General features: G+C 33.2%; 1 protein-coding gene across 1 annotated transcript; it reads left to right on the plus strand.

Moving 5' to 3' along the window:
- Positions 1 to 6087: 6087 nt before the first annotated feature.
- On the plus strand, positions 6088 to 10053 carry LOC133695475 (uncharacterized). Its single transcript, XM_062117490.1, has 10 exons — positions 6088 to 7228; positions 7318 to 7373; positions 7470 to 7527; positions 7644 to 7683; positions 8217 to 8315; positions 8397 to 8446; positions 8614 to 8674; positions 8940 to 9031; positions 9108 to 9344; positions 9714 to 10053. The coding sequence occupies exons 1-10, from the start codon at positions 7193 to 7195 to the stop codon at positions 9861 to 9863; spliced, it is 879 nt and encodes a 292-aa protein (XP_061973474.1). The 5' UTR covers positions 6088 to 7192; the 3' UTR covers positions 9864 to 10053.
- Positions 10054 to 25064: the final 15011 nt, after the last annotated feature.

A 25064-nucleotide genomic window follows, 5' to 3' on the forward strand; every position in this document is an offset into this window, starting at 1 on the left:
TCGTTTCATGAAAGTTTGATAACTAAATAGAAAAAAATTAAACATTAACAAACTAAATTAAACGAAAAAAATTAATTAAAAAGAAAAAAAAAACAAACAAAAAGGCATCAGCCTTTTTACTATGAACTGCACTGTGCAGTCCACAGTCAAAGGCATAAAAAAAAACTAAAGGTATTAGTCGATAACTAAATAAAAAAAATTAATATTGATGAACTAAATTAAATAAAAAATATTAAATAAAAAGAAAAAAAAATAAAAGAAGAGAAACTTATAAGAAGAAAAAAATTAATGAAGAAAAAGAAAAAAATCTAAATTAACTGGGTTAGCCCATCAAACCTGAGATCCGTGTCATGAAAATTTGATAACTAAATAGAAAAAAATTTTCATATCAACAAACTAAATAAAAAAATTAATTAAAAAAAAAGAAAGTATCAACCTTTTCACCCTGGACTGCACTGTGCAGTCTATAGTGAAAGGCATAAAAATAAAAAAAATAAAGGTATCAACCTTTTCACTGTGAACTGCATACAATGTTAAAAGTTGAAATTGGAAGAACAAAACTAATGAGGAAAAAGAAAAAAAAATCTGAATCAACTGGGTTAACCCACCAAATCAGGTTAACCCGTCAAACCTGGGATTCGTGTCTTGAAAGTGTGATAACTAAATAGAAAAAAGATTTAATATTAATGAAATAAATTAAAAAAAATTAATTAAAAAGGAAAAAGCAAAGAGAAAAAAAAACCTGAAGGAAGAAAAAAACTAATGAAGAAAAAAAAATTTGAATTAACTGGGTTAACCCGTCAAACCTGGGATCCGTGTCATGAAAGTCTGATAATTAAACAAAAAAAATTTAATATTAAGAAACTAAATTAAAAAAATTAATTAAAAAAGAAAAAAAGAAAAAAGACAAAAAAAGATACTAAAGCCATCAGATTTTTCACCGAAGTCCACAGTAAAAGGCTTAAAAAGGAAAAGAGAAAAAAAAACAAAGGCACACGCTACGGGTTAATTTTTTTTCTTGCATAAAAAATATCGAAAATGGATAAGATCTAAGAGTGTTAGGTCTTGCTGTAAAGATATGTCCAAGAGCCTTTGGTCTAGCTGCAACGCCTGACCCAAGAGTAATATTTATAATATTAATAATAATATTAAACTTACATGACTCAAGTTTATGTGAGTCTGGCTGCAACACTGGACCCAAGAGCCTTGGAAGTAGGTCTGGCTGCAAGGTCGTGTCATAAAAATGTGATAATTAAATAGATTAATTAAAAGGAAAAAAACAAAGAAAAAAAACCAAAAGAAAGAAAAAAAACTAATGAAAAAAGAAAAAAAATCTGAATTAATTGGGTTAACCCTTCAAATCAGGTTAACCCGTCAAACCTGGGATTTGCGTCATGAAAGTTTGATAACTAAATAGAAAAAAAAATTTGACGGGTTACACCAGAATTAACTGGGTTAACTCGTTAAGTCCGGGATACGTGTCATGAAAGTCTGATAATTAAATGGAAAGAAATTTAACATTAACAAGCTAAACTAAACAAAAAAAATTAATTAAAAAGAAAAAAAAGCAAAAAAAAATATTACGGGTTAACTCGTCAAACCAAGTTAACCCATCAAACTCGGGATCCGTGTCATGAAAGTCAGATAACTAAATAAAAAAAATTAACATTAACAAACTAAATTAAACAAGAAAAAATTTATTAAAAGAAAAAAACACAGAAAAAAAGAAAAAAAAACCCCATAAAGGCATAAAATAAATAAATAAATAAAAACAGAAAAAAAAGACAGCTCAGCGTTTCACTGTGGACTGCACAGTGAAACATTGAGCAGTTTTAGTATATGTTATAATAATCCGTCAAACCCGGGATCCATGTCATGAAAGTCTGATAACTAAATAAAAAAATTTAACATTAATAAAATAAATTAAACAAAAAAACACAGAAAAAAAACAAAAAAAACCCATAAAGCATAAAAAAACGAAAAAAAAAGATAGCTCAGCGACCGTGGATTGCAAAGTTGAATACTGAGCAATTTTAGCTTATTAGATAATCCAACAAATTGTGCTAATTCATTTTATTTCCATCTAATTTCTCTCAAGAACACACACACACTTGCTGCTTTCATTCATTATTTCCAGAGCTAAGAAACCACAATTTTATTTCAAGAACACGATGTGTTATTTCTCGCTCTAGTAGAGTTCTTGATACAAAAAAGCCATTGCCCCTGCCAACCATAAAATGTTATAGTTTCCAGGATTGTGCTATGGCTTAATATCATTATGTTTAAAAATTAGTGGGGACTAAGTGAGTGATTCATAAACAAGAAACAAATTATAATGCAATTAGGATTTGTCAGTCCATTGGTTGTTTTAAAGTGGATTAATAGCAAAGACAGAGATACAAACACTAGAAGTTGGGGAACACATGCATTTGACAGATCAAGAGGCACAAACTTGAAAACAAAATACACAGGATGAGAAAAATAGCTGGATTTTTTTCATAAACAGCTCGAGAGATTGTGATGATAACTGAATCCCAAAACAGAAAGTGAGATGACAAAATACTTAAATTATAATATCAATGCACGAGCACACAATCCACTTTATTAAGAAAGGGACTTACCTTTCTTTTCGTTTGTAATATTTTGCTTTAGGGACCTTTTCTAATGAAAGATGCAGAGAAATCACATATAAAAAAACCGAAAAAGAAGGAAATTGAATCAAATAATTCACAGGTTTCGTAATAAAAGGAAATAACAAAATTGAGGAATACATGTCTGGAATTGCTTCATCAAGTTCATGGCCTGTAGAGTATCCACGTTCTCCACCTTTTCACTGCAAACAACGAACATATTTGAAAATATGACACAACTAAAAAAAATCATCCAAGCAAGCACATTACTAACGGGGATTAACCAAAATGACATCTTATGTTTTAACTTCCGGGTTTGGAACTCGGCGTGGAGGAGCTTTAGGCATAAACCTATACTGCAACACGATCAGATTAAACAAATCATCAGCAAAAGAATACATAGGAAGTTCATGAGGAAGTAAATTAAAATGGAATGGGAGCAGACCTTCCTTTGGGCATCTTGTGGAGGTTTGGACTCCATATATTTAAGAATCCAACCGATAAAACTTGTAGCTAGCAAAAATAGAAAGAAAGTTTACGCAATCAATAAACTACAATCAAAAGGTGAATGAGGAAAGAGAACAAATGATAGATTCATATTCATATGTATAAATACACAGACAAAGTGAGAGTGAGAGAGAGAGAGTTAAAGAAGGAGAGAATGAAAGGGGCGGTTAAAGCTAGCAAGTCTGTAAGTATAGGGGAAGAGGTGGTGTTAGCCAATGACCTGAAAGCAGCTTAACACGAAACTTCGAGTGTTGCAAGTTTAAGGTCACTCTAAAAAAATAGATACAAAATCATAAAAACCTAGTCCTTTTATACCAACCTCAAGGCGCGCCTCTCTTATGTTCCTATTCCATTTTTCATGTGCGTGTTCGCTTTGGAAAAACTACATAATTGACCAGCCAAAACCGTAAGCCTTGAGTTTGGTATAAAAGGACTAGGTTTTTTATGATTTTGTATCTATTTTTTGAGAATGACCTTAAACTCGCAAGACTCGAAGTTTCATGTTGGCCGCTTTCAGGTCATTGGTTGACACCACCTCTTCCACTATACTTACAAACTTGCTAGCTTTAACTGCCCCTTTCATTCTTTCTTCTTTAACTCTCTCTCTCTCACTCTGTCTGTGTATTTATATATATGAATATGAATCTATGATCTGTTCTCTTTCCTTATTCACCTTTTGATTGTAGTTTACTGATTGCATAAACTTTCTTCCTATTTTTGCTAGCTACAAGTTTTATCGGTTGAATTTTTAAATATATGGAGCCAAACCTCCACAAGATACCCAGAGGAAGGTCTGCCCCAATTCCATTTTAATTTACTTCCTCATGAACTTCCTATGTATTCTTTTGCTCATGAACTTCCTAGATGATTCTCTACAATATAAGTATTAAAAACATGATAAACCGCTATGCCTCTTCATCTAGAATAATTGTTTATATTAATGTAATAATTTCTATGTACTTATAGGTATATACAAGGTCTTTTAAGGGATATATCATATTTGTTATGTCATTAATGATATATAAAAAATATTTGCCTCCTATTAATATTGCTGAGAGCTGAGGACTTTTCAATATTTCTTTTCTTTGAAAACGACAAGGTTCATGAGTTATAAATACCCCCGAACCATCCAGGTAAAATGCTCATAACTTTTCATCTATTAAGATAAAAGATACATAAATTTCAGATCATTAAACAACTTAAAACTCAAGAACAAATATCTTTGTTCCTTGAATTTAAGACTCTTTTAAATCATTTAATGTCTTAAGTCATTTTATACATTTCCCATAAATATACTGACTTTATTATTAGATGATCTTTAAGTTCTCCCATCAGGATTTTTTTTTCAGGTATTTTGCAGGTATTGCAGTTTCTGTTATTAGCCCGAAGTCTTTTTAATTAAGAAGAAGAAATCTAAGCACTTGAATATATTAATTAACCACTATCCCAAACACTAAATAACCTTTTAATTATATATCTTGAATTTTGAAACTTCATCAACATACAAATATATATTATTATTTTGTTCGGGGTGTTGTTACTAATTTTTGGGATCCACGTGCTGGAGATGATGTGTATCCCTCTTGAACCAAATGCAGGAGTTTGGTTGATGAAAAATTGACAAAAGCAAAGAAGAAAGGAACGTTTTTCAAACCCTGTTTCAGCTGTTTTCTGCTCTCTTTATCCTTCCACTCCGTTGCCGAAATCATCAAGATTCTTAGATTAATTAGGAGTCTTTATGATGCTAAACTCGTCCCTTCTTTATCTGGTCTTTAAGTTTGGATAAATCCCTCAGAATTTGCACCAAAAAAATGATTGTGCTGTTGTCGCAATTCTGTTACCCATTTTGTTCCAACTTAGACTTTGATTCTGACATGTTAAAGAATTGATTTGCACCTTTATATTTTGTCACCATCCCATCTATATTTTGTCATTCATGACATGTTAAAGAATTGATTTGCACCTTTATTGGGTCCTAGGGCCCTCTGTTGTTATGTCAGACCCTCAGTCAGATTGGGATGCTCAACATTGTCAGTTTTCGAATCAGATTTGGATATCCTTTTGACCAAGCAGATTGCAGCCAGATTGTATTCTACAAAACGATTTTATCTTACTTTGAATCCTTCATGTACGTGTAGATGAATTTGGTTTTTGAAACGCCTGATTTTGATATCAGAAACTCGAGATATTCTCGTTTGAATGTCTAGCATAAAAGCAAAGAATCCTGCCGCGAGAAGGATCCTAACTTGAGTTTGCAGGTCTGATTCGAGAACCCAATTTAATATTTTAATATTTCAAGAATTTATCAAGTTAATTAAAGACCAATTTTAAAATTTGGAAAGTTAATTGGTTTCGTTGAAGGAATTGAAAAATAAAAACTGGATCAGAAAACGTTATCATAACTTCAAATGTTTTGCTGCCACGCTAGGGGAATATTTTTGCTTCTTTAAACGATGTCGTGCAATCTTTCATTTTTACAAACCACACTACGTACGAAACAACCCCGTAAGAATTAATTAGCATGATACTGTTCATGGGTGCTTTGAGAACAGTTTCAATGTCTGCAATTTCTTTCCTTTTTCTGCAATCATTCATGCTAGTCCATTTTTTTTTTTCTCTCCTCTCATCCTTGCATCTTTTGGCTGGTTTTGTGTGCAAGCTGACACCTCCTTTCATGCCAAATGATCAGCTACAATTCACCTCTTTGTTTTCCCCAACACATACGGTCAAGACGAAGGAACATTATAGCTGGTTCCCAAGTCTAAACAGCTGGCTTTGCAAGAGGAAAAAAAGAGGAAATAATGCGTGGCAGGAGCGTAGGACCTCAAGGCTAATATAAAAGACTATAGATATAAAAATAATTATTGTAATATAAAAGATTATAAATGTAGAAATTAATTGATGCTGATTATGAAAAATAATTACTGAAATATAAAAAATTATGGATATAGAGATTGTTGGGGCTGTTTATAAAAAATAATTTCTGTAATTATCACTATAATAATTTTTTGAATAGCACGTATAGTATAGAGTATAGAGGTTTCTATATAAATTAATATGAAAAGGGGGTTTCGGGGAATTTTAAAGCAGAAAAAGTGAGGTAGGGAAACATATATATATATAACCTAAATCTAAACCCTCTCTGGAGGAGCCAGCCGCCCCCCCTTCATTTGAAGAAAACAAAAGGGAGAAGCAGAGACCCCCCACTGGCTTCTGTTTTTGGCTCTTTTCACAGACCTTCCCCTTTCCTCAGCAAAGTTTTCCCTTCCCCTCAGTAAAAAAAAAAACAGCCCATAGCCGCCCATCAACACAAAATTTCAGACTCTCTGCCCTTTCCATCTCCATTCTCAAAACCGAAACAGATCTTCCCTCTATCACCCGAACAGCCAGAAAACCAAAGCCTCATCCTCTCCTTCTTTCTTTTGGCTTCTCCCCATCACCACCAGATTCTCCCCCACGGTCCAGCAACCTTTCTGAAGACCAGCCAAAACCGTGAGCCACAAGCAGCGTCAGGAGCTTTGCTTCACATTCCAAACAGACAGTTCTTCTCTGAGTTCTGCACTGGAACGCAGCCGTCTCCAGCTTCAACAGCCGCGTCGTCTCCAGCTTCAACAGCCGCGTCGTCTTCAGCTCCGGCAGCCATCGCTGACTCGCAGCCCCTCAACCACTGGAAGCAGGTACTAGCCGCAGCAGCAATCCAGTAGTGCGACCAGTCTCGTCTCTGCACCAGCAGCTGGTCCCGTCGTCTCTCTTGCCATATCTCTTCCCCATCGCCCCAGCAGTAGCTGTTTTTTCTTCTCTGCACGGGGAGCACGAAGCAGCAGGGGTGCGCGACCAGTCATTGCAATTCCCCAGCCACTTTGAGCACGCAAGCCAGCAGCAGCAGAGGGGATTTTTTTACTTCGGCCATAAGTTACTCCTCCAGCAGCATCCTTCTTTTCCCTGCAGAGGTTGCACTGGTCGTAGCAACACCGAAGGGCACCATCAGACAATCATCTTTCAGTCAGCAAACCTGTCTCCACACGCCAAGTTTTATCAGTTGGATTTTTAAATATATGGAGTCCAAACCTCCACAAGATGGCCAGAGAAAGGTCTGTCCCAATTTCATTTTAATTTACTTCGTTCTAAACTTTCTATGTATTTTTTTGCTGATGATTTGTTTAATCTGATCGTATTGCAGTATAGATTTATGCCTAAAGCTCCTCCACGCCGACTATCAAAGCTGGAAGTTAAAACGTAATATGTCATTTTGGTTAATCTCATTAGTAATGTGTTTTCTTGGATGATTTTTTTTAGTTGTGTCATATTTTTGAATATGTTCGTTATTTGCAGTGAAAAAGTGGAGAATGTGGATACTCTACAGGCCATGAACTTGATGAAGCAATTCCAGGCATGCATTTTTTAATTTTGTTATTTTTTTTTATTAAGAAACTAGTGAATTATTTGATTTAATTTCCTTTTTTTTTTTGGTTTTTTTATATTTGATTTTTCTGCATCTTTCATTAGGAAAGGTCCCTAAAGCAAAAGATTACAAACGAAAAGAAAGGTAAGTCCCTTTTTTAATAAAGTGGATTGTATACTCGTGGATTGACATCATAATTTAAGTATTTTGTCATCTCACTTTCTGTTTTGGGATTTGGTTATCATCACAATCTCTCGAGTTGTTTATGAAATAAATTCAGCTATTTTTCTTATACTGTGTATTTTGTTCTCAAGTTTGTGCTTCTTGATCTGTCAAATGCATACGTGCCCCAACTTCTAGTGTTTGTATCTCTGTCTTTGTTATTAATCCATTTTAAAGCAGCCAATAGATTGACAAATCCTGCCTACATTATAATTTGTTTCTTGTTTATGAATCATTCACTTATTCCCCATTAATTTTTAAACATAATGATGTTAGGCCATACCACAATCCTGGAAACTATATCATTTTATGGTTGGTAGGGGCAATGACTTTTTCTGTATCAAAAACTGTATTAGAGAGAGAAATAGCACACCGTGTTCTTGAAATAAAACTGTGTGGTTTCTTAGCTATGGAAATATGAAAATTAATTCCTTGATCTGTTGATTTAAATACAGTGCAGAAACCTGACATTGCATTTGGTCCTGGAGCTGCTGCAACTAAGCCCTTTCCAAGCTGGAGTACAATTAACAGAGATCAGAGTTCATCTTCCAATGGTATGCTATCTTTGGATTCACTATTTTCTTATTTGCTACCAATGATGTGTACAAGTGCTTTTGAACTGCCTTTTCTTGCAGGTAATGCCGATGCTCCAGGCCTGAGAGAGAAAGAATACATTGAACCATGGGTAGGTGAACCATGACTCAGCCTTGCAAGCCTCATCACACTCTGTAGATTCTTTTTTCCTGTTCTAAGTTTTTTCCAACTTTTCCTCCTCCCTCTCTCTCACACACCAAGTCTGTTTGTGTTCAACTGTCTACTAAGTTACGTTCGCTGTTTATTTATGTACTCCAGGATTATTACAGTAATTATCCCGTGAGTCTTCCTATGAGGAGGCCATATTCAGGAAATTCAGGTAATTTTGAGATTTATTTTTAAAAGGAAAAGAATTACATAACTCAAGAACATGGGATAACTGTGATATAGAACTTTGAATGGTTGCATGCATTTTGCAATGATCAAGGCATTGCCTAGTTACCTAATTGGTTCAAAACTTCTGGTTACTGGTTTGAGCTATCCTCAGTCGTTTCTTTATTTCTGCTGTTTTCTGGGAGTCGGGCTCCCTTTGTGATGGTCTGCACTTTGTTCTGTACAGTTACGCTAACTCATATATCTTACAGCAATTCTTGACGAAGAGGAATTTGGGGAGGTGTCCGAAGCTGCAACATATGATGAAAATTCAACAAATTCTGCGGTGGAGCTTGGCTTGATGGTTTGTAAATTGATAATTAAAGATTCCATAGTACTGCTGCTATTATTCCTTAAACTTTCTGAGTTTTGGTTTGCAGGAGGAAAATGTTGAAGCAAGTATGCTCTTTGTTCAGTTACCACCAACTATGCCCATGATAAAGCGATCAGCTACAGCAGTTGGCCCTGAGGTTAAGGAAAGCTCTAGGCCATCAGGAGGTGCACGTGCAATTGAGAAGACTTGCAGGTTAGATGAGTTACCAGCGGGCTACATGGGTAAAGTGCTAGTGTACAGGAGCGGTGCTGTTAAGCTGAAGCTTGGGGATACCCTTTATGATGTGAGTCGTTTATAATGTTTAGCCCCCTTAAAAATAAATAAAATGAAGAGTGCAGTTAAACCGACGAATGAAGAATCATTTTGGTCTGGAAAAAGTTTATTGTCTTACTTCTGTGGACATGCTAATAACTTAAAAGTTACATAAGTAGTTTTTTTCTCTTTTTGGAGCAAAAACTACCCACGACTAAAACTCAACCATTAGAAACCTTTGTTGGACAAAATCTACGCAAATTGCATGAGAACTTTTTTGATTACTATATTGTGATGAAGTTTCAAGTTTTTGTGGTACCTGAGTTACAGCAAATAAAATCTGCATGCTGATACACATGTTACATTTAAATAAGTGATCTAATTGTTGAATTCGATGCAGGTCTCCCCAGGTATGAATTCTATATTTGCTCAAGATGTTGTAGCTATTAATAGAGGAGAGGAAACTTGTTGTGTGGTAGCGGAGATTGAGAAGCGTGTTACCCTAATCCCTGATGTGGATGCCATTACAAGTAGAGTCGCAGAAATGTGATAGTATCATTGGTTTATCCTATATAAGATGAAACTGCAACCTACCTTTTGTTTTCCTTCCCAAAAGAAGCTGTTATTTAACATTCCTTCATGAGAAACTATCAGATGAATAAAGATAACAAGTTGCTGTATGGATTACTCGTTTAAGAGAAAATTAATTGATGAAGTGAATCTGGTAGTTAATTGGTTTTGATTGTGATTCTTATATTTTGTTTGTCGAAGAATTTTGAATTTAGATATTAAATTTCTAATTTATAACGCTAAGTGCAATTAGACCTTTTTGAATTTAGATATTAAATTAATTCTTATGTTTTGAGATAGCTGATGTTAGAGATTTAGTTTCTTTACATGATTCCTCAACAGGGAATCTGTTATTGAAGAAAGTAGAAAGTTTGGGCTGCTATTGTACTTCTGTAAAAAAAATGGCACACTGAATTGCTTAAACTTTGGGAAGTTATAGTTAATAGAAACAAACAAGGCAAAAAACTAGGATCTATTTGACTGATAGAATAGTCTTGAACACAATACAAGTTTTGCTGGAATTATTTGTAGAAATCAGCATGTGGAAATATTACAACACCGCAACATGACAGAAAGAAAGACCTATTCTGCAATGCAGCGAAAACCACACCTTTGAAAGAGTTTACAACTCAGAGTTGATGTATTATTATTTGAGCACCATGCTGTGGTTGAAGTATCATAACAGTATGAGGAGCATGGATGTAGGAAGGTGAGAGATTGAATTCGAAATTCTGCAGAATCATTGCCAAAGCCATCTTGGCTTCTAACATGGCAAAGTTTCGGCCAATACAGGTTCTGGGGCTCCATCCAAAGGGAAAGAGTGCTAGTTGGTCTTTAGATGCCCTTGAAACTCCTCCGAGGAATCTCTCTGGTCTGAATTCTTCTACATCATCACCCCAGAGTTCGGGATCATGATGAATGACAGCATAGGAAGCGTAAGGTCAACACCTGCAGGAAGATGGATGTTTCCTATCCTGGTTTCCTTGTAAGTATGTTGGTATAGAGAAATCAGTGGCGGATATAACCTTAAGACTTCATTAAGTATCATGTTTACCTGCAGTTAAATATAACAGAAATAGTATTTGATCAAAGAGGTTAGTACCTGGGAGAAAAGTTCCGCGGCCTGAGAAATCCCATCACAAATTAACATGAAAAGTCGCATGACAAAGCTTTTTTTTTGTGTGTAGACATCTCTGTGAAGCTCCTCAGGAGGACAAAAGGGAAAGGGTATCCAATTAATGGGAAATTACTCACAATCTTGAGATGGGTCAAAGCTTCAAAATTGGGTTCTTTCTGCCCACAAACTTGTAGAACTTCCTCCCCAGCCATTTCTTGCCATTCTGGGTGCAGAGCTAGTACTATCATTGCCCATGTTAACCAGCTCGTGGTTGTTTCTTTCCCAGCCAGGTAGCACTGCTTGCATTCCTCTATTTCTTCTTCAATACTCAAGTCATCCCTTATTGTTCCGCTTGCATTTTCTGGTAGATTGTTCTGTCATTAGATTGCAAGAGCATGCCTAGCAAGTCATCATCATCGGATTGTCCAGTTCTCATCCCGTACTGTTTCCTTTGAATCAAATCTCTAATCATTGATACGATCTCTTTGTTCATCATCATCATCGGAAAGAAGATCTAGTTTACCTAGTTAATAAATTCTTCTATGCTAGCAAATTGCTCTCTTCTTGTAAAATATTAGAAATCCCTAAGTTAAGAGATCCTGGAAAAAAAGTTTAAGCAAAGTACAAGAAAATGAAAAGATAGGAATGGAAAACAGGTGACACCTTATCCATAAACCTAGGAAGGCCAATAGCCTGAAATATTTATTACGGGCTATCAGGTGGTCTTCCTAGAAACTTTTTTCTTTTCTTTAGAAATCTTTTTAGATTTACAAAGCCCTATCACCTCTTTCCAAAGAAAAATAAGATGTCTAGTGTCTGATTGTCTTTTTCAAATTCTCTTAAGCTTTTAATGCAAAATTACACATTAAAAGCTTGGGGAGGCAATCGATGAGTTAATTTTTGGTAAAATTTTTTATTTTTATTTTTTTTTAAATAAAATTGGCTTGGCATACATGCTAGACCCAAAGTATTTGGATGTGACACTCAACGAAGCCCAAGATAATGTGTTTGCCAGAACAAAAAAACATGGACTTGACAGCTGGTTAAGTCCAAGGAAATGCGGGTCTCAGGAACATTCTAGACTCAAAAAACTTGGACTTGGTAATTAGCAAAGTCCAAGATAATATGAGTTCAACAAATATGACCGTCCCAAAGAACTTGGACTTGATAGTCACCCAATCCCAAGGTACCGTGGATCTCGCAAACATGTCAGACCCAAAGAACTTGGATATTGCCAAGTTCTAAGGCTATATGCCCTATCCTGGACGATTCTCTACGATATAAGTATTAAAGACATGATAAACCGCTATGCCTCTTCATCTAGAATAATTGTTTATATTAATGTAATAATTTCCATATACTTATAGGTATATACAAGGTCTTTTAAGGGATATATCATACTTATTATGTCATTAATGATATATAAAAAATATTTGCCTCCCATTAATATTTCTGAGAGCAGAGGACTTTCCAATATTTCTTTTCTTTGAAAACGACAAGGTTCAGGGGTTATAAATACCCCTGAACCATCCAGGTAAAATGCTCATAACTTTTCATCTATTAAGATAAAAGATACATAAATTTCAGATCATTAATCAACTTAAAACTCAAGAACAAATATCTTTGTTTCTTGAATTCAAGACTCTTTTAAATCATTTAATGTCTTAAGTCATTTTATACATTTTCCATAAATATACTGACTTTATCATTAGATGATTTTTAAGTTCTCCCATCAGGATTGTTTTTGCAGGTATTGCAGTTTCTGTTATTAGCCTGAAGTCCTTTTAATTAAGAAGAAGAAATCTAAGCACTTGAATATATTAATTAACCACTATCCCAAACACTAAATAACCTTTTAATTATATATCTTGAGTTTTGGAACATCAACAACATATAAATTTATATATTTATTTCGTCCGGGGTTTTATGTGAAATAAGTCAAGAATTTTCACCCTTATTCTTAGAATTTCTTTTTTTTTTTGTTGGACCTTTTAACTTTAGGTTTTTATTTGTATTATTTCACTGAAGATCTTCTTCAATTTTCCCTGTTGAAAATACTTAGACATTTTTCTTTCCACTTAATTTTTTTTTTGAGTCCACCGTAACATTGCGCTGGTCAATTATGTAGTTTTTCCAAAGCGAAAACGCACGTGAAAAACGGAATAGGAACATAAGAGGCGCAGTTTGATATCATGATCTCTTTGTTCAATTTCCTCCTTGTTCGATTCTTTTTTGTCGGAGCAAATCTGTACAAGACAATTAATTAGAAACAAATGCTACAGATAATTGCTAACCTCTTATTTCTAACATCGAAGGCTTGTAATTAGTACCTGAAACCGGGAATGTACAAGGTCTGCATAGCTTCCAAAACCAAAAAAAATCAGTTCTTTTTGAAGCTCAAATAACCTCTTCCCTTCTTCATAATTGCTTCCAAATGCAGCCCTTGAAATGATATCCATAGTGAGTTTTTGAAGTTCAGGCCATACATCCACTTCACAACTTTCTTGATGATTGACCATCTTCTTCCATTGCTCAATCATCTTGCTCCAACTGATTGAGAATGCCGGTAGCATCCTCCTTAAGAGAAATTTCCAATAATAATTTAGTACACTAGCAATGATGGGATGAATTAGTGCTCTGCAGTCAATTATGTCAGTAATTAAGCATATAAGATTAGTTAAGTTCAAGGTATTGGAAACAAAATACAGTAGTTTTTCTAGGTGGAAAGCAGGATTGATTATCCTTCTGTGTCTCGCCCACCCCTCACCCTCTTGACATGCCAGTCCCTTTGAGAGAATTAGAATAAGTGGGTTTAATGGTGGCTTTCCAAAGTGACCTAGCTTGTTAGAAAGAATCTCTTTCTTCAGTTCAGGATCCATGATGACCAGCCTTGGTGTCATCCCAGCCCAAAACATTGATATCTTTCCCGTCAAAAGAAAGAAAAAATTAGGAGTGATTATTTTCGGTTCGGTTTGGTTTTTATAGAAAAAAATTAACCAAACCGACAGTATTAATTTTAAAATTTTAAAATCAAAACCACTTCAAACCGACTGGTTTCGGTTCCCTTTTTTGTTCAAAAACAGGTAAAACCAAAAAGCAAATCTCGGTGCTTAATGCCCACAAACTACAAGTAAATCTCGGTTTCTGTTGTTCAGGAAAACAGATCTGCTTAGTGCCTACAAATTACAAGTAAATTTCAAAGTCTAGTGTCCACAAATTACAAGCAAATCTCGGTTTTTATTGTTCAAGAAAACAGATCTGCCCACAAACTACAAGCAAATTATAACATAATAATAAAAAAACAAAAACCCACAAGATGCAGAGATGAACTTGAAATTGAGTTAAAATCTTAATCATCAAAAAGCCATCTTTTTTTTTATTTGTCCATGTAGTTTGATTAAAGTAAATGTTGATGCAAGGGTGAACTTAAAGAGATGAGAGATAGAGAGAAAAGAAGGGGGGCTACAGGGAGAAATGAGAGGTAGAGAGAAAGGGGGGGCTGTGAGAAGATGATGAGAGACAAATAAAGGGGGGGCGGCGGCTAAAGAGAAAAGGAAGGGGGGCGGCGGCTGTTGAATGTTACTTTAGATCTAGGGTTTTTTCTATTTATATTTGTTTTTTTTAAGTGCTGGCATAGTTGAACCGGTTCGGTTCAATTGGTTTCAAAACTTTGAAAACCGAAACCGAACCGAACCGGAACTTTTTTGTGATTTTTTAATCAGTTAATTTGGTTTTTTTTATTCAGTTTTTTTAATTAATTTTTTATTAATTTTTTCAGTTTAATCGGTTTATCAGTTTTTTTCTCACCCCTGAAAAAAACTCTTCCACTCACGAAAATCAATTCGCATGCTCCACCCTCTATTAAGCTCGCCATATATAAAAGTGCTATCTGTTTACCATATTTCTTGACATTATTAAGTGTAAATGGATCAACACGTGGAATAATCTCATTGGTTAGATTGTTGGGTTCTGAACCTGCTTTAGTTATCGGTTATTTTTACACTATAAAGGATATTTTTTTAAAATAACAATTTTTTTTTATTTACTTCAAATTAATTATTTTTTGAAGTTTTTAAAATTGTTTTGATGTGTTGATATTAAAAATAATTTTTTAAAAATTAAAAAAATATTATTTTAATATATTTTTAAACAAAAAAATATTTTAAAAAATAAGTATTACATAGTAACAAGCACTTAAGGAGTGCCTCTTATCCCTTGTTGCTTTAACTTCATCTCTGACCACCTGGGTTTCCACCAAATGGAGTATGAAACAACGGCAGCTACATAAGAGTGATATAATAATCCTCAAAGAAAGACCTGAGAAATAAAAAACAAGGTCATCCATCCTGGTTGCCTAGCAACTCCTACAACTTCTATGTGTTTGTGCAAATCTTAACAGAAAAATATGTACATGGTTAGCTTGAGGAGAGTGTACTTTTTTTTTTTTTTCTGGCGAGAGGACCAAGTTTTAGCTGTAAGAATACCCACATGATGAGAAAGAAATTTCCGCAGGAAGAGTAGTGGAGTGCAAGGTCAGGATAAGCTAACCAAGAAGACATGCAGCCGATAACCATCTGCTTCTTTCCCTTGAGTTCCTCTGAAAGTTGATTCCAGTTGGGCGTGAGGGCGTTAGCATACTAGGATTAACCACAAGCTCTTGTGTTGCGGATTCAAGATAGAAAAGACAAAGACAACAAGTTGGGAAAAAAAAAACGAAGATAAAATTATATTCGGTGTAGTGATGATAAGATGAAGTAGTTGTTTGTGTATTTTATTTGGTTACGGTGAATAAGATAAAATAAAATATATAAAAATATTTTTTACTTTTAATATGTATTGTTGTCAAACTTATATATTTTAAAAAATAATTACATATTTTTTGTTTACTTTATTTTATATTGAGTGTTGAAATTAATAATATTATAATAACCTTAGTCATAAAACCAAGACTGACTTGACATGATGATATCGGGCCTGGATTAGTCCGAGTTTAAGAAAAATTAAAGGAATAATTGACTTGATTTGACCTGGTAAAAAACCAAGGTCAACCCATGATAAAACACAGGTCAAAAACCTGTTGAATTTTTTTTTTAAAAAATGGTCAAAACAAGGTTGCTTTGACTATTTTTAAAAAAACCTTGAGTCAACCGGGATGACCATCCCAACCCGTAACTTGAATTTTGCCTCGGGTCCACTCTTTAATCGAGTTTTAAAACTATAATAATAACTATTTTTATCCGTATATTGATTCAGGTCAACTCTTGTTGAGTTTCTTGACCAGTGACTTAGGCCTTGCCCTAGTCAACCTTCAAGTTGGGATTTAAAACTATGTTAATAACTTTCATCCTTAGATTAACCTAAATCAACTTAAGTTGATCCTTTTGATATGTGACCCATGCCTTGCCTCGGGTTGACCCCAAATCAAGTTTTAAAATTATGATAATAACCACTTTTATTTTATATTGACCCGAGTCAACCCGAGTTGACCTTCCTGACATGTGACTCGGGCTTTACCCCTAGTCAACCTCCGAGCCAAGTTTTAAAAGAACAACAACCACAACAATAATAATCACTTTTGTCCTTACATTGACTCGGGTTAACAATCAACTCCACTCTTGACCCGAGCCTTGTCCTGAGTCGATCCTCGAATTGAGTTTTAAAATTATGATAATAACCATATTTATCCTTATATGTCTTAGTTGGACAATTTTGGAATTGAGAGTTATTTTACAAGGATATTTTAGAAATAAAAAATAATAAATATTGTTCCTAGAGACATGTCTCCTCTATATTTTCTGCTTTGAAAGTAAATAAATTCACTCTAAATTTGTTTCAAAGATAAATATATTTTTATGTATCTATCTCTTTAACCAAACATATTTTTGTCTATACTGTTTCTATTCCTTTTATCTTAGAACAATAACTAAATGCTACCTTAGTATTTAATTAAAACTCAAGTTCACTATAGAAGTATAACTAGGGATGATAATGAGTACCCGTAAGTCAGATTTTTTGATATTCATACCCTATCAATTATCGATCGAGTAAGAAGTTTAGATATCTATAAACCATTCATTGGATTTCGGGTATCCAATGAGTACCCATTATATATATATATATATATATATATATATATATATATATATATATATATAATGAATTTGTAGTATAATTTGACGAATTATTCTTTTCTCTTCTTAAGTGTGTCTATATATATTTCTTCATTCAAGTTTGTTTAGTTGTTGTTAATATTAATATTATTATTTCCATGTTTGTATGCTTATTTTTTGTTTGCTTTGTTTTTATTTTAGGTTTGAATGAGTAATAGTAAAAAGAGAAGTTCTTGAATTCTTCAGAACAAGCATCTATATTTTAGGCAAAACTTTCTTTTTAGCTGGGAAAATAAAGTGATTCTAAAAGCTAACTCAAATATATATAATGTTTTATGTTTATCACTTCCGAGATCAGCTCGAACCGAAGAGCGAATTCGACCGGAAGTTTACGACTTGATAGAATCAAATCCAAAAACAATTAATTTGTGCGAATGAGTTTAACTTTATGGATTTGAACCAGAATTGATCAGCAAGAACCATATGTCGTGCCATATATTCTCCCGAAGCTCTAGAAGTCTAGTTTCTGGATAATTTTATGGTTCTTAATTATGAGTTTTATGGAAGAAGTTACATCCATTTTAGGATTATTGGTACAATATTGTTGAAATTATGCATGGTTTTCCTGTCTTAATTTGAAAGAGGAAAGCACATTAAACCTTGAGTGCTAATTCAATTAGAAAACAAAATCCATAATTAAGAGATATTTAATAATTCATAATCGAATCAAATTTGCCAGTAAAAGGAAGTAATGTCATCTTATCTCTTGAAGTTACATTTTAACATTCTCTAGAAGGAGTTACAATAAATCGTGTCCGAAGTCCAAACGACAAGATTCGTCTCGGATCTTTGATATTTGACATTACTAGAAATTTTGTTTACCTTTCACCATAACTTCGAAACCACGAATGCATATCTAAAATTGGTTTCAGTTTTTTATTTTATAGATATATACTAGTTGGATGCCCGCGCGACGCGGTGAGCTTACTTTTTATTTTTATAAAACTACTATAAAAATTTATAATATAAAAAATAATTTTTTTAATATTAATAATAATTAAATATTAATTATAAAAGAAAAAATAATATTTATAACACACTTTATTATATTAACACATGTGGTTGGGCGCGGTGCGTCCGGCCCAACTTAGGGTTGGGCGGGGACGAGTCTGAACCCGAGCGCCACGTGGTGGTGGGGTTGCCATAGCCAATCGGCCCTTTGCCAAGGCCCAAGCTCCAGGTGGTGTTTGGGTCTGCCCCTTGCATTGGAGCCGCCCAAGCGCCAGGTGGCGCTCGAGTTTTCCCAAGCACCATGTGGCTCTGGGGCTGCCATAGCCAATCGGACATTTTGCCAAGACACAAGCGCCACCTGGCGCTGGGGTCTGCCCTGCGCAAGGGTCGGGCAGCCTAAGCACCACTTGTCCTTGCGTGAGTAATGCCAGCGCCAAGTGCCTGCAACCCCACCAAAACTTATGCTGACCATTTTCTACTTAACCCACCCTTTAATGCCAAATGCACCCCAGCGAAAGACAACCCCATCCCTTCCCTGCTGCCCTTGCAACTCTTTATGTTAAGGACTGAGCTGTTATTACACTGTTCCAATCCACAGTTCTTTGTATCTGTAAACAGTAACAGGGGCACTGAGCCCATTTAGTATATTTTGTAATATGCTCACCTAAGTACAAAAATATTTTTTTTTATTCCTCTTTGCATCAAATTACAAAAGATTTGAGAGGTGGATCATTTTAGGTAAACACATAGACAATGGTGACCTGGAGAAATGATTTATTGCCAATAATTGAATTCCACTAAACTCTTGATTCAAAACACTAATATTTAGTCAATTCAATTCAAAACAAGTAGGGAATGCAATTGGATTCTATTGCAGAAGTGGTTACAAACCTTCGTTATTATGGATTCTTGTTGAAATCCAAATTTGGAACTTGTAACATGGTTTTATTTGATATGATAAAAACAAGTTGCTAACACGTGCAACACATGTGATGATCTTTGTGCCATTCAAATGATGCGTGAGGTTCTTTTCAGTTATCAAAATCATGCTTTTGTGCATCGTTGGGAGTGGTGAGTCGTGCTTTATCTGGCGGCGTGACACTTGTTTACAGAGGATGTTTAGTTGGGCTACAATGAATTTTTTTTCTTCTCTCTTTTCTCTCTCATTTCTTAGAAATTCACGACTAACCTTTCAAAAAATAATTGTGTCATCTAGTTTGTAATTTTATCGATTTTGGCCTCCTTTTGTTATTGTTTATTTGGCTTTTGATGCTTTTTGAAGTTTTTTTTTAATTTTATCACTGGATATTTTATTCAATTTGATTTGTTTTTCCGATTTGGTCACACTACTTTTGATTGCTCTATTTCTATGTTTTATACTTTTCTTGATTATTATTTATTTGCAATTTAGTCCATTCTGATTTTAGTGCATTTGTTTTCTTAATCCATTTTTGGTCCATATTAATTTGATTTCTATATTCTAATCCTTTTCTTGATTTATCTTTTTTTTTTCAATCTTATCTCTCAACATTTAATTTCATTTGATTTTTCTATCCAGTTTCAGTCCTCCTTCTTTCAATTACTTTTTTTTTTATCAATTTCTTAGTTTTTTTTTTGTTTTTCAATTTAGCCCCTGATTATTTTCTTGCATTTTGTTTTTATACCATATTTGGTTTATATTGTTTGAGTTTTAAATTATTTTACTGTTGGATATTTTACTTTGTTATTTTTTTATTGTTTCCTTCCACCAAGTCAATCCTTTATTAAAAAATGATTTTTTTTCAAATTCATAATTTGATATTTGATTATTAAGCCCTTGGCTTCTTTATTTGTTCAACTTTTTTTTTTGTTGTGTTATCCTAATCTCATATCACAAGTAATAGGTTAATCAAGTTAACCATGATTGACTTGATTTTTTTTCCTTATTTTTTTAACAAATTGATTTATTTTTACTATTTTATCATTTGTCGTTAAATTATTGATCCTTGAGCTATGTGATTTTTTCACTTCTACCCATATATTATTTTGATTTCTAAATTATGACTTAGATTATAATCACTTAACCGAAAATATTAAATACTATTTCAAATGATGTCATTTATTATATAATAAAAGTATATTTTTGGATGGAAATATAAAAACTTAAAATTAGATGGAGATCCTTAGTTAAGAATTTCTGATTTTATATGGATGAAACTAAATAATCATCCCTGCTTCACTGCGAATCAAGTTAAAAAAATAGAATGTAAAAAAAAAAATATATATTTTAGCATTGTTAATATGTTTTATAGTGACAAGAACTAAAAAAAAAAAATGTATTCTAGCATTGTTAATATGTTTTATAGTGACAAGAAAAAAATTGATTGTAAACTCAAAATTAATGCATATGTTTAATAAAATAAATAGAGAATTATATGTATTAATAAATATTAAAAAAATATTTTAATATTAACTAATGACTAAGTTGTTAATTTGAAAAACATACACATATTAAGATATTTAATCTTGTATTACGATGGGCTCTTTAAATATTTTTATTGAAATAAACTAATTCTTCCTTTTTTATTAACATCTTTAATTCCAATAAAAAAAATATAACATTTTGCTCAATTTCACATATTTATTAAAAATCAAAAGCAATAAGAGGATATGTGAAAAAAAGACCTGAACAATTTAAAATAAAATAAAAAGGTTATTTTTCTAACAGAAACATCCTTGTCTTATTAATGTGTTTAATTGTTTTTGAAAAGTTTTACTATAATATTTTTTTTTTTAGACAACATCCTATTATTATTCCAAAATCAAGTTTCACTTATAAATAAATAACATTATGATAATTTTAATGCAAGTGTATTAAAAAAATAAGAATAATATAAAGCAATATCTTTAAACCCAACCCAGTAGATCAGTCTTGAAACCTTCCAACTTGATTTCTTGCCTAGCCTATGTATTAAATTAAATTGTGTAAGGGTTGGTCTAATATGGCCTAATCGACTAGGTAAGTCTAAAGCCATCCGGGGAGACCGGTAAAAACCTGATATGACTTAAATTTTTTTTAAGGATAACATAATTTTTTAAAAATATAAAGATGATAACATTTTGGATCTACTTAGACTAATCTAGGTTAACATGTTAAACTCATGACTCAGCTCATGGACCCGAAGAAGTTTAATAACTACATCTTTTAAAACTATTTTTATTTAATCATATGATATTAAAAATAAACACTCACAAATGACTAAAGTCTTAAGATTCTTAATGACTCTACCTAAATAAGCAACTATTAGTGAAAATAGGATCTTGGTTAGTCATATCACCCTTTGATAGTCCATATAATTTTATTACATTTTGAGAGAAGACTTGAGATACCTTGGAAGCTATATAGGGATGCATTAGAGCCATGAAATGTGCATACTTAGATAATTTATTCCCAACCACTAAGATCATAATGTGGTGGTTGTAGGATGGAAACCCTTCTATAAAATCCATAGAAACTTATGACCCCAGTCTTTCTAGTATTAGTAGTGGTTGTAGTAATCCTAGTGGTTTGGCTTTTTTGTTTTGGCCTGTTGTTAAACTTTATATTAGTTGATGGAGTCCTTAACTTTAAATCTCATATATGTTAAAGAATCAATTCAACTCAAAAACTTAAACTTTTAGATGAGGCTCCAAGATATGATTTATATTATTCTCCAACATACCCCCTCAAGTGAAAGTTGCACAAGCTTACACTACCGTGTGCTTAATTTTTAAATAGAATGGGGTGGTGAGATTCAAATTCTTAATTGCTTGGTCAATAAGGTTTTGATACTATATTAAATAACCATCTTAACCTAGTAGCTTAAGCTATTAAATGAGGTCTCAAGATCTGATTTATATAATTCTTTAACACACCTCCTCAAGTGAAAACCATTTGGGTTTGAAATTTGCACAAACTCACACTACCTTATGTTTAATTTTTATTAATTAGAATGAGGGTGATGAGATTTGAACTCGTGACCGCTTGGTCAAAAAAGCTCTAATACTATGTCAAAAGACTATTTCAACCTAAAAGCTTAAGCTATTAAGTGAGGCTCCAATATATTATTTATATTATTCTCTAACAAAATCCACCTAATAAAAATTCCTTTTAGCTTGCCTTAATGTTTTTTCATCACTTGAATAACTTGTTATATAGGTTTCATGTATATATTGCATGATAGTTGGCTTGAAAGAATATTTTTTACTCGGGTAAATTTAGCCTTTGTATAGCAATAATCCTTCTAAATTCTAAAATATTAGGACACCCACAATGACTTTTTTCATTTGCTGAAAAATTTGTTGTATTTTCTTATCCTTATCAAAGCTTGCCTTGAGCTTATCTACCTAGTTTACTAGTGGGTTAATGATGGCCTAAAGTTTCCTTTCATCCTCTTATCTTATTCACCTAGATAAGTTATTTGCCACACAATTTTCTTTTAGAACCTTATATTCAACCATAAAGTCATAAGTAATTATCTTTGTGATCCATTTTTGTTGAATTAGGGTTCTTACCTTTTATTCCAACAAATGTTTAAAGCTATCTTAGTTGATTTTTATGCAAAATAAATTTCCTAACAAATAAGGCCTCTATTTTTGGACTTCCATTACTATAACTAGGAGCTCGTTTTCATATGTAGATTGGAATAACTCCTCGCATTTGAGTTCTTTACTCAAGTATGAAATGAGCACCTTTTCTTATATAAATATTACCCCAACACCCTTACCCAATGCATCATAGTCCATCATAAAATGTTTAGCGAGATTAGGTAAAGCTAAAACTAATAGGCTAGTGAATGTCCTTTCAAAGCCTAAAAAAGCTTCCTCGATTCTTTTATTCTAACTAAAACCTTTATTTTTGAGAAACTTAGTTAATAGACTTATAGTGGTCCTATATCATTTTATAAACGTTTAACAATAACCCCCTAAGAACCTATAAAGAGACTTAATATTGTTGAGTCAAGACCATATTATTATGGCTTTTATATTTTTTAGGTCAACTTTAATCTGTTCAACCAAAACTATATGGCCCAAGTACTCCACTTCCTGATAAAAAAAAATCTATATTTAGACATTTTAGCATACAACTTATGTTGTGCCAACATTTTTAAGATAATACTTAAGTGACCTATATGATCTATTTTTTTTTTACTATAGACAAGTATATCATCAAAGAATACTAAAACAAATTTGAGTAGGAATAGTCTAGATACCTCTTTCATTAAACATCAAAATATTGGAGGGGGATTAGGTACCTCAAAAAACATGAAGAGGAATTCATAGTGACCTTTATAGGTTTGCAATGTCATCTTTGAAATATCTTATAGTCTAACCTTGATTTGATGGTACCTTGAACTTAAGTCTAGTTTATAGAAGAATTATGACACATATAACTCATCTAATATCTCTTCAACCATTAGGATGGGAAACTCATCCTTCATTATTTCTTTACTAAAAGCTTTATAATCAATACATATTCACCATGAACTATTTTTCTTTTATACTAATAAAACTAAGGATGAGAATGGGCTTTAGTTTGGGTGAATTATTTCCATATTTAATAGCTCTCTATCTTTACCTCTAACTTTTAGTAATATACGTCGCACCCTCGCGTGAGTGCGGTGTCGTAGCGACCCTTCTTGGATTGGGAGATTGATGTCGGGGTCTTTGTTTTGTGAATAAGAGAGTCGCCACCTAGTATTATGGTCACTAGAAAACCTAACTGGTCTTTTAGAGATTCTAAGGCAAGGGACTGGTTGCATAAAGGGAAAGTTTTAACACCCCTAGTACGCCCTACCTAAGGTAAGCTGCTTGGTGTTTGGTTTGCTTTATGATTGCTATGGTGTTGGTGTTCTCTAATTAATTTTTCTAGGATAGGTTTGCTATGATGAATGGACTTGAGTTCAAAGTCTAAAAGAAAGAACCCTTGGTCAATGTGGATTACACTTTTAGATGTGTCTACAAAGTACCAAGGAGAATCAATACAGATCTCTTGAAATCTGTGTTTGATTCACACTAAATTTATAACCTACGATTTAAGAGATAGTTAAGTTAGAGATCTAAGAAAATTCAAGGTGCTTTAGAAGCCCTTTTTTGCCTTAGTATTTCATACTTTTACGGCTCGTAAACCGTGGAGTCAAAATTTGAAATGTCCCCAATTATAATTGAGGTTTCTTTCAAGGATGTATGATGACTTATTATTCCTAGAAAAATATTTTGGATATGAACCATTTAGAGTTTCTTTATCCAAATATTAATAGTGAATAATAACAAATTATTCACAATAATATTTTGGATATTCATCCCTTAGGAATTTCTATATCCAAACATTAACGGTGAATAATAGATGAATTCTCCCCAAAATAAGATTTTTATATTTTTTGGAATATTGGCCAACACCCTTTGGAGTTTTACAAACATGTTGTAAAATCTAGAATGCAAGAAAATAAATTTTTTTTATGTTTAAGAAATCCATGCTAAAACACATTTTCTTTTAAAACTTGGAATATTTGTTTTTAAAAAAATGTTCAAAACATGTTAGGGTGTTGGCCGTATGCAACACACAAGAAAAATATATATTTTAGACATATATATATATATATACACAAAAAACCATAAAATAAATACACAAAAAACCAATGATTTTACTCATTTTTTAGGGGTTGGGTCCAGCTCGGCCCATGTGGCTAAGTTGAACTCAGCAGGCCTAGCCAAGTCACTGGCCCAAACCAGTGACCCGGCTGGGCACAAAGGCATGTGCGAGTTTCCTCACACGTGCCTTGCCTGGTTACTATTCAAGTGAATTATAATTCACTTGAACAGTAACAAATGCAACAAAAAATGCATACAAAGCTGAGAAGAACATACCTGGAGGCGGCAATGAAGTTGAAGATGGTAATGGCGTGCTCTGTACAACACTTCTGTT

Source organism: Populus nigra, chromosome 5 (genome assembly GCF_951802175.1).
Source record: "Populus nigra chromosome 5, ddPopNigr1.1, whole genome shotgun sequence".
NCBI lineage: Eukaryota > Viridiplantae > Streptophyta > Magnoliopsida > Malpighiales > Salicaceae > Populus > Populus nigra.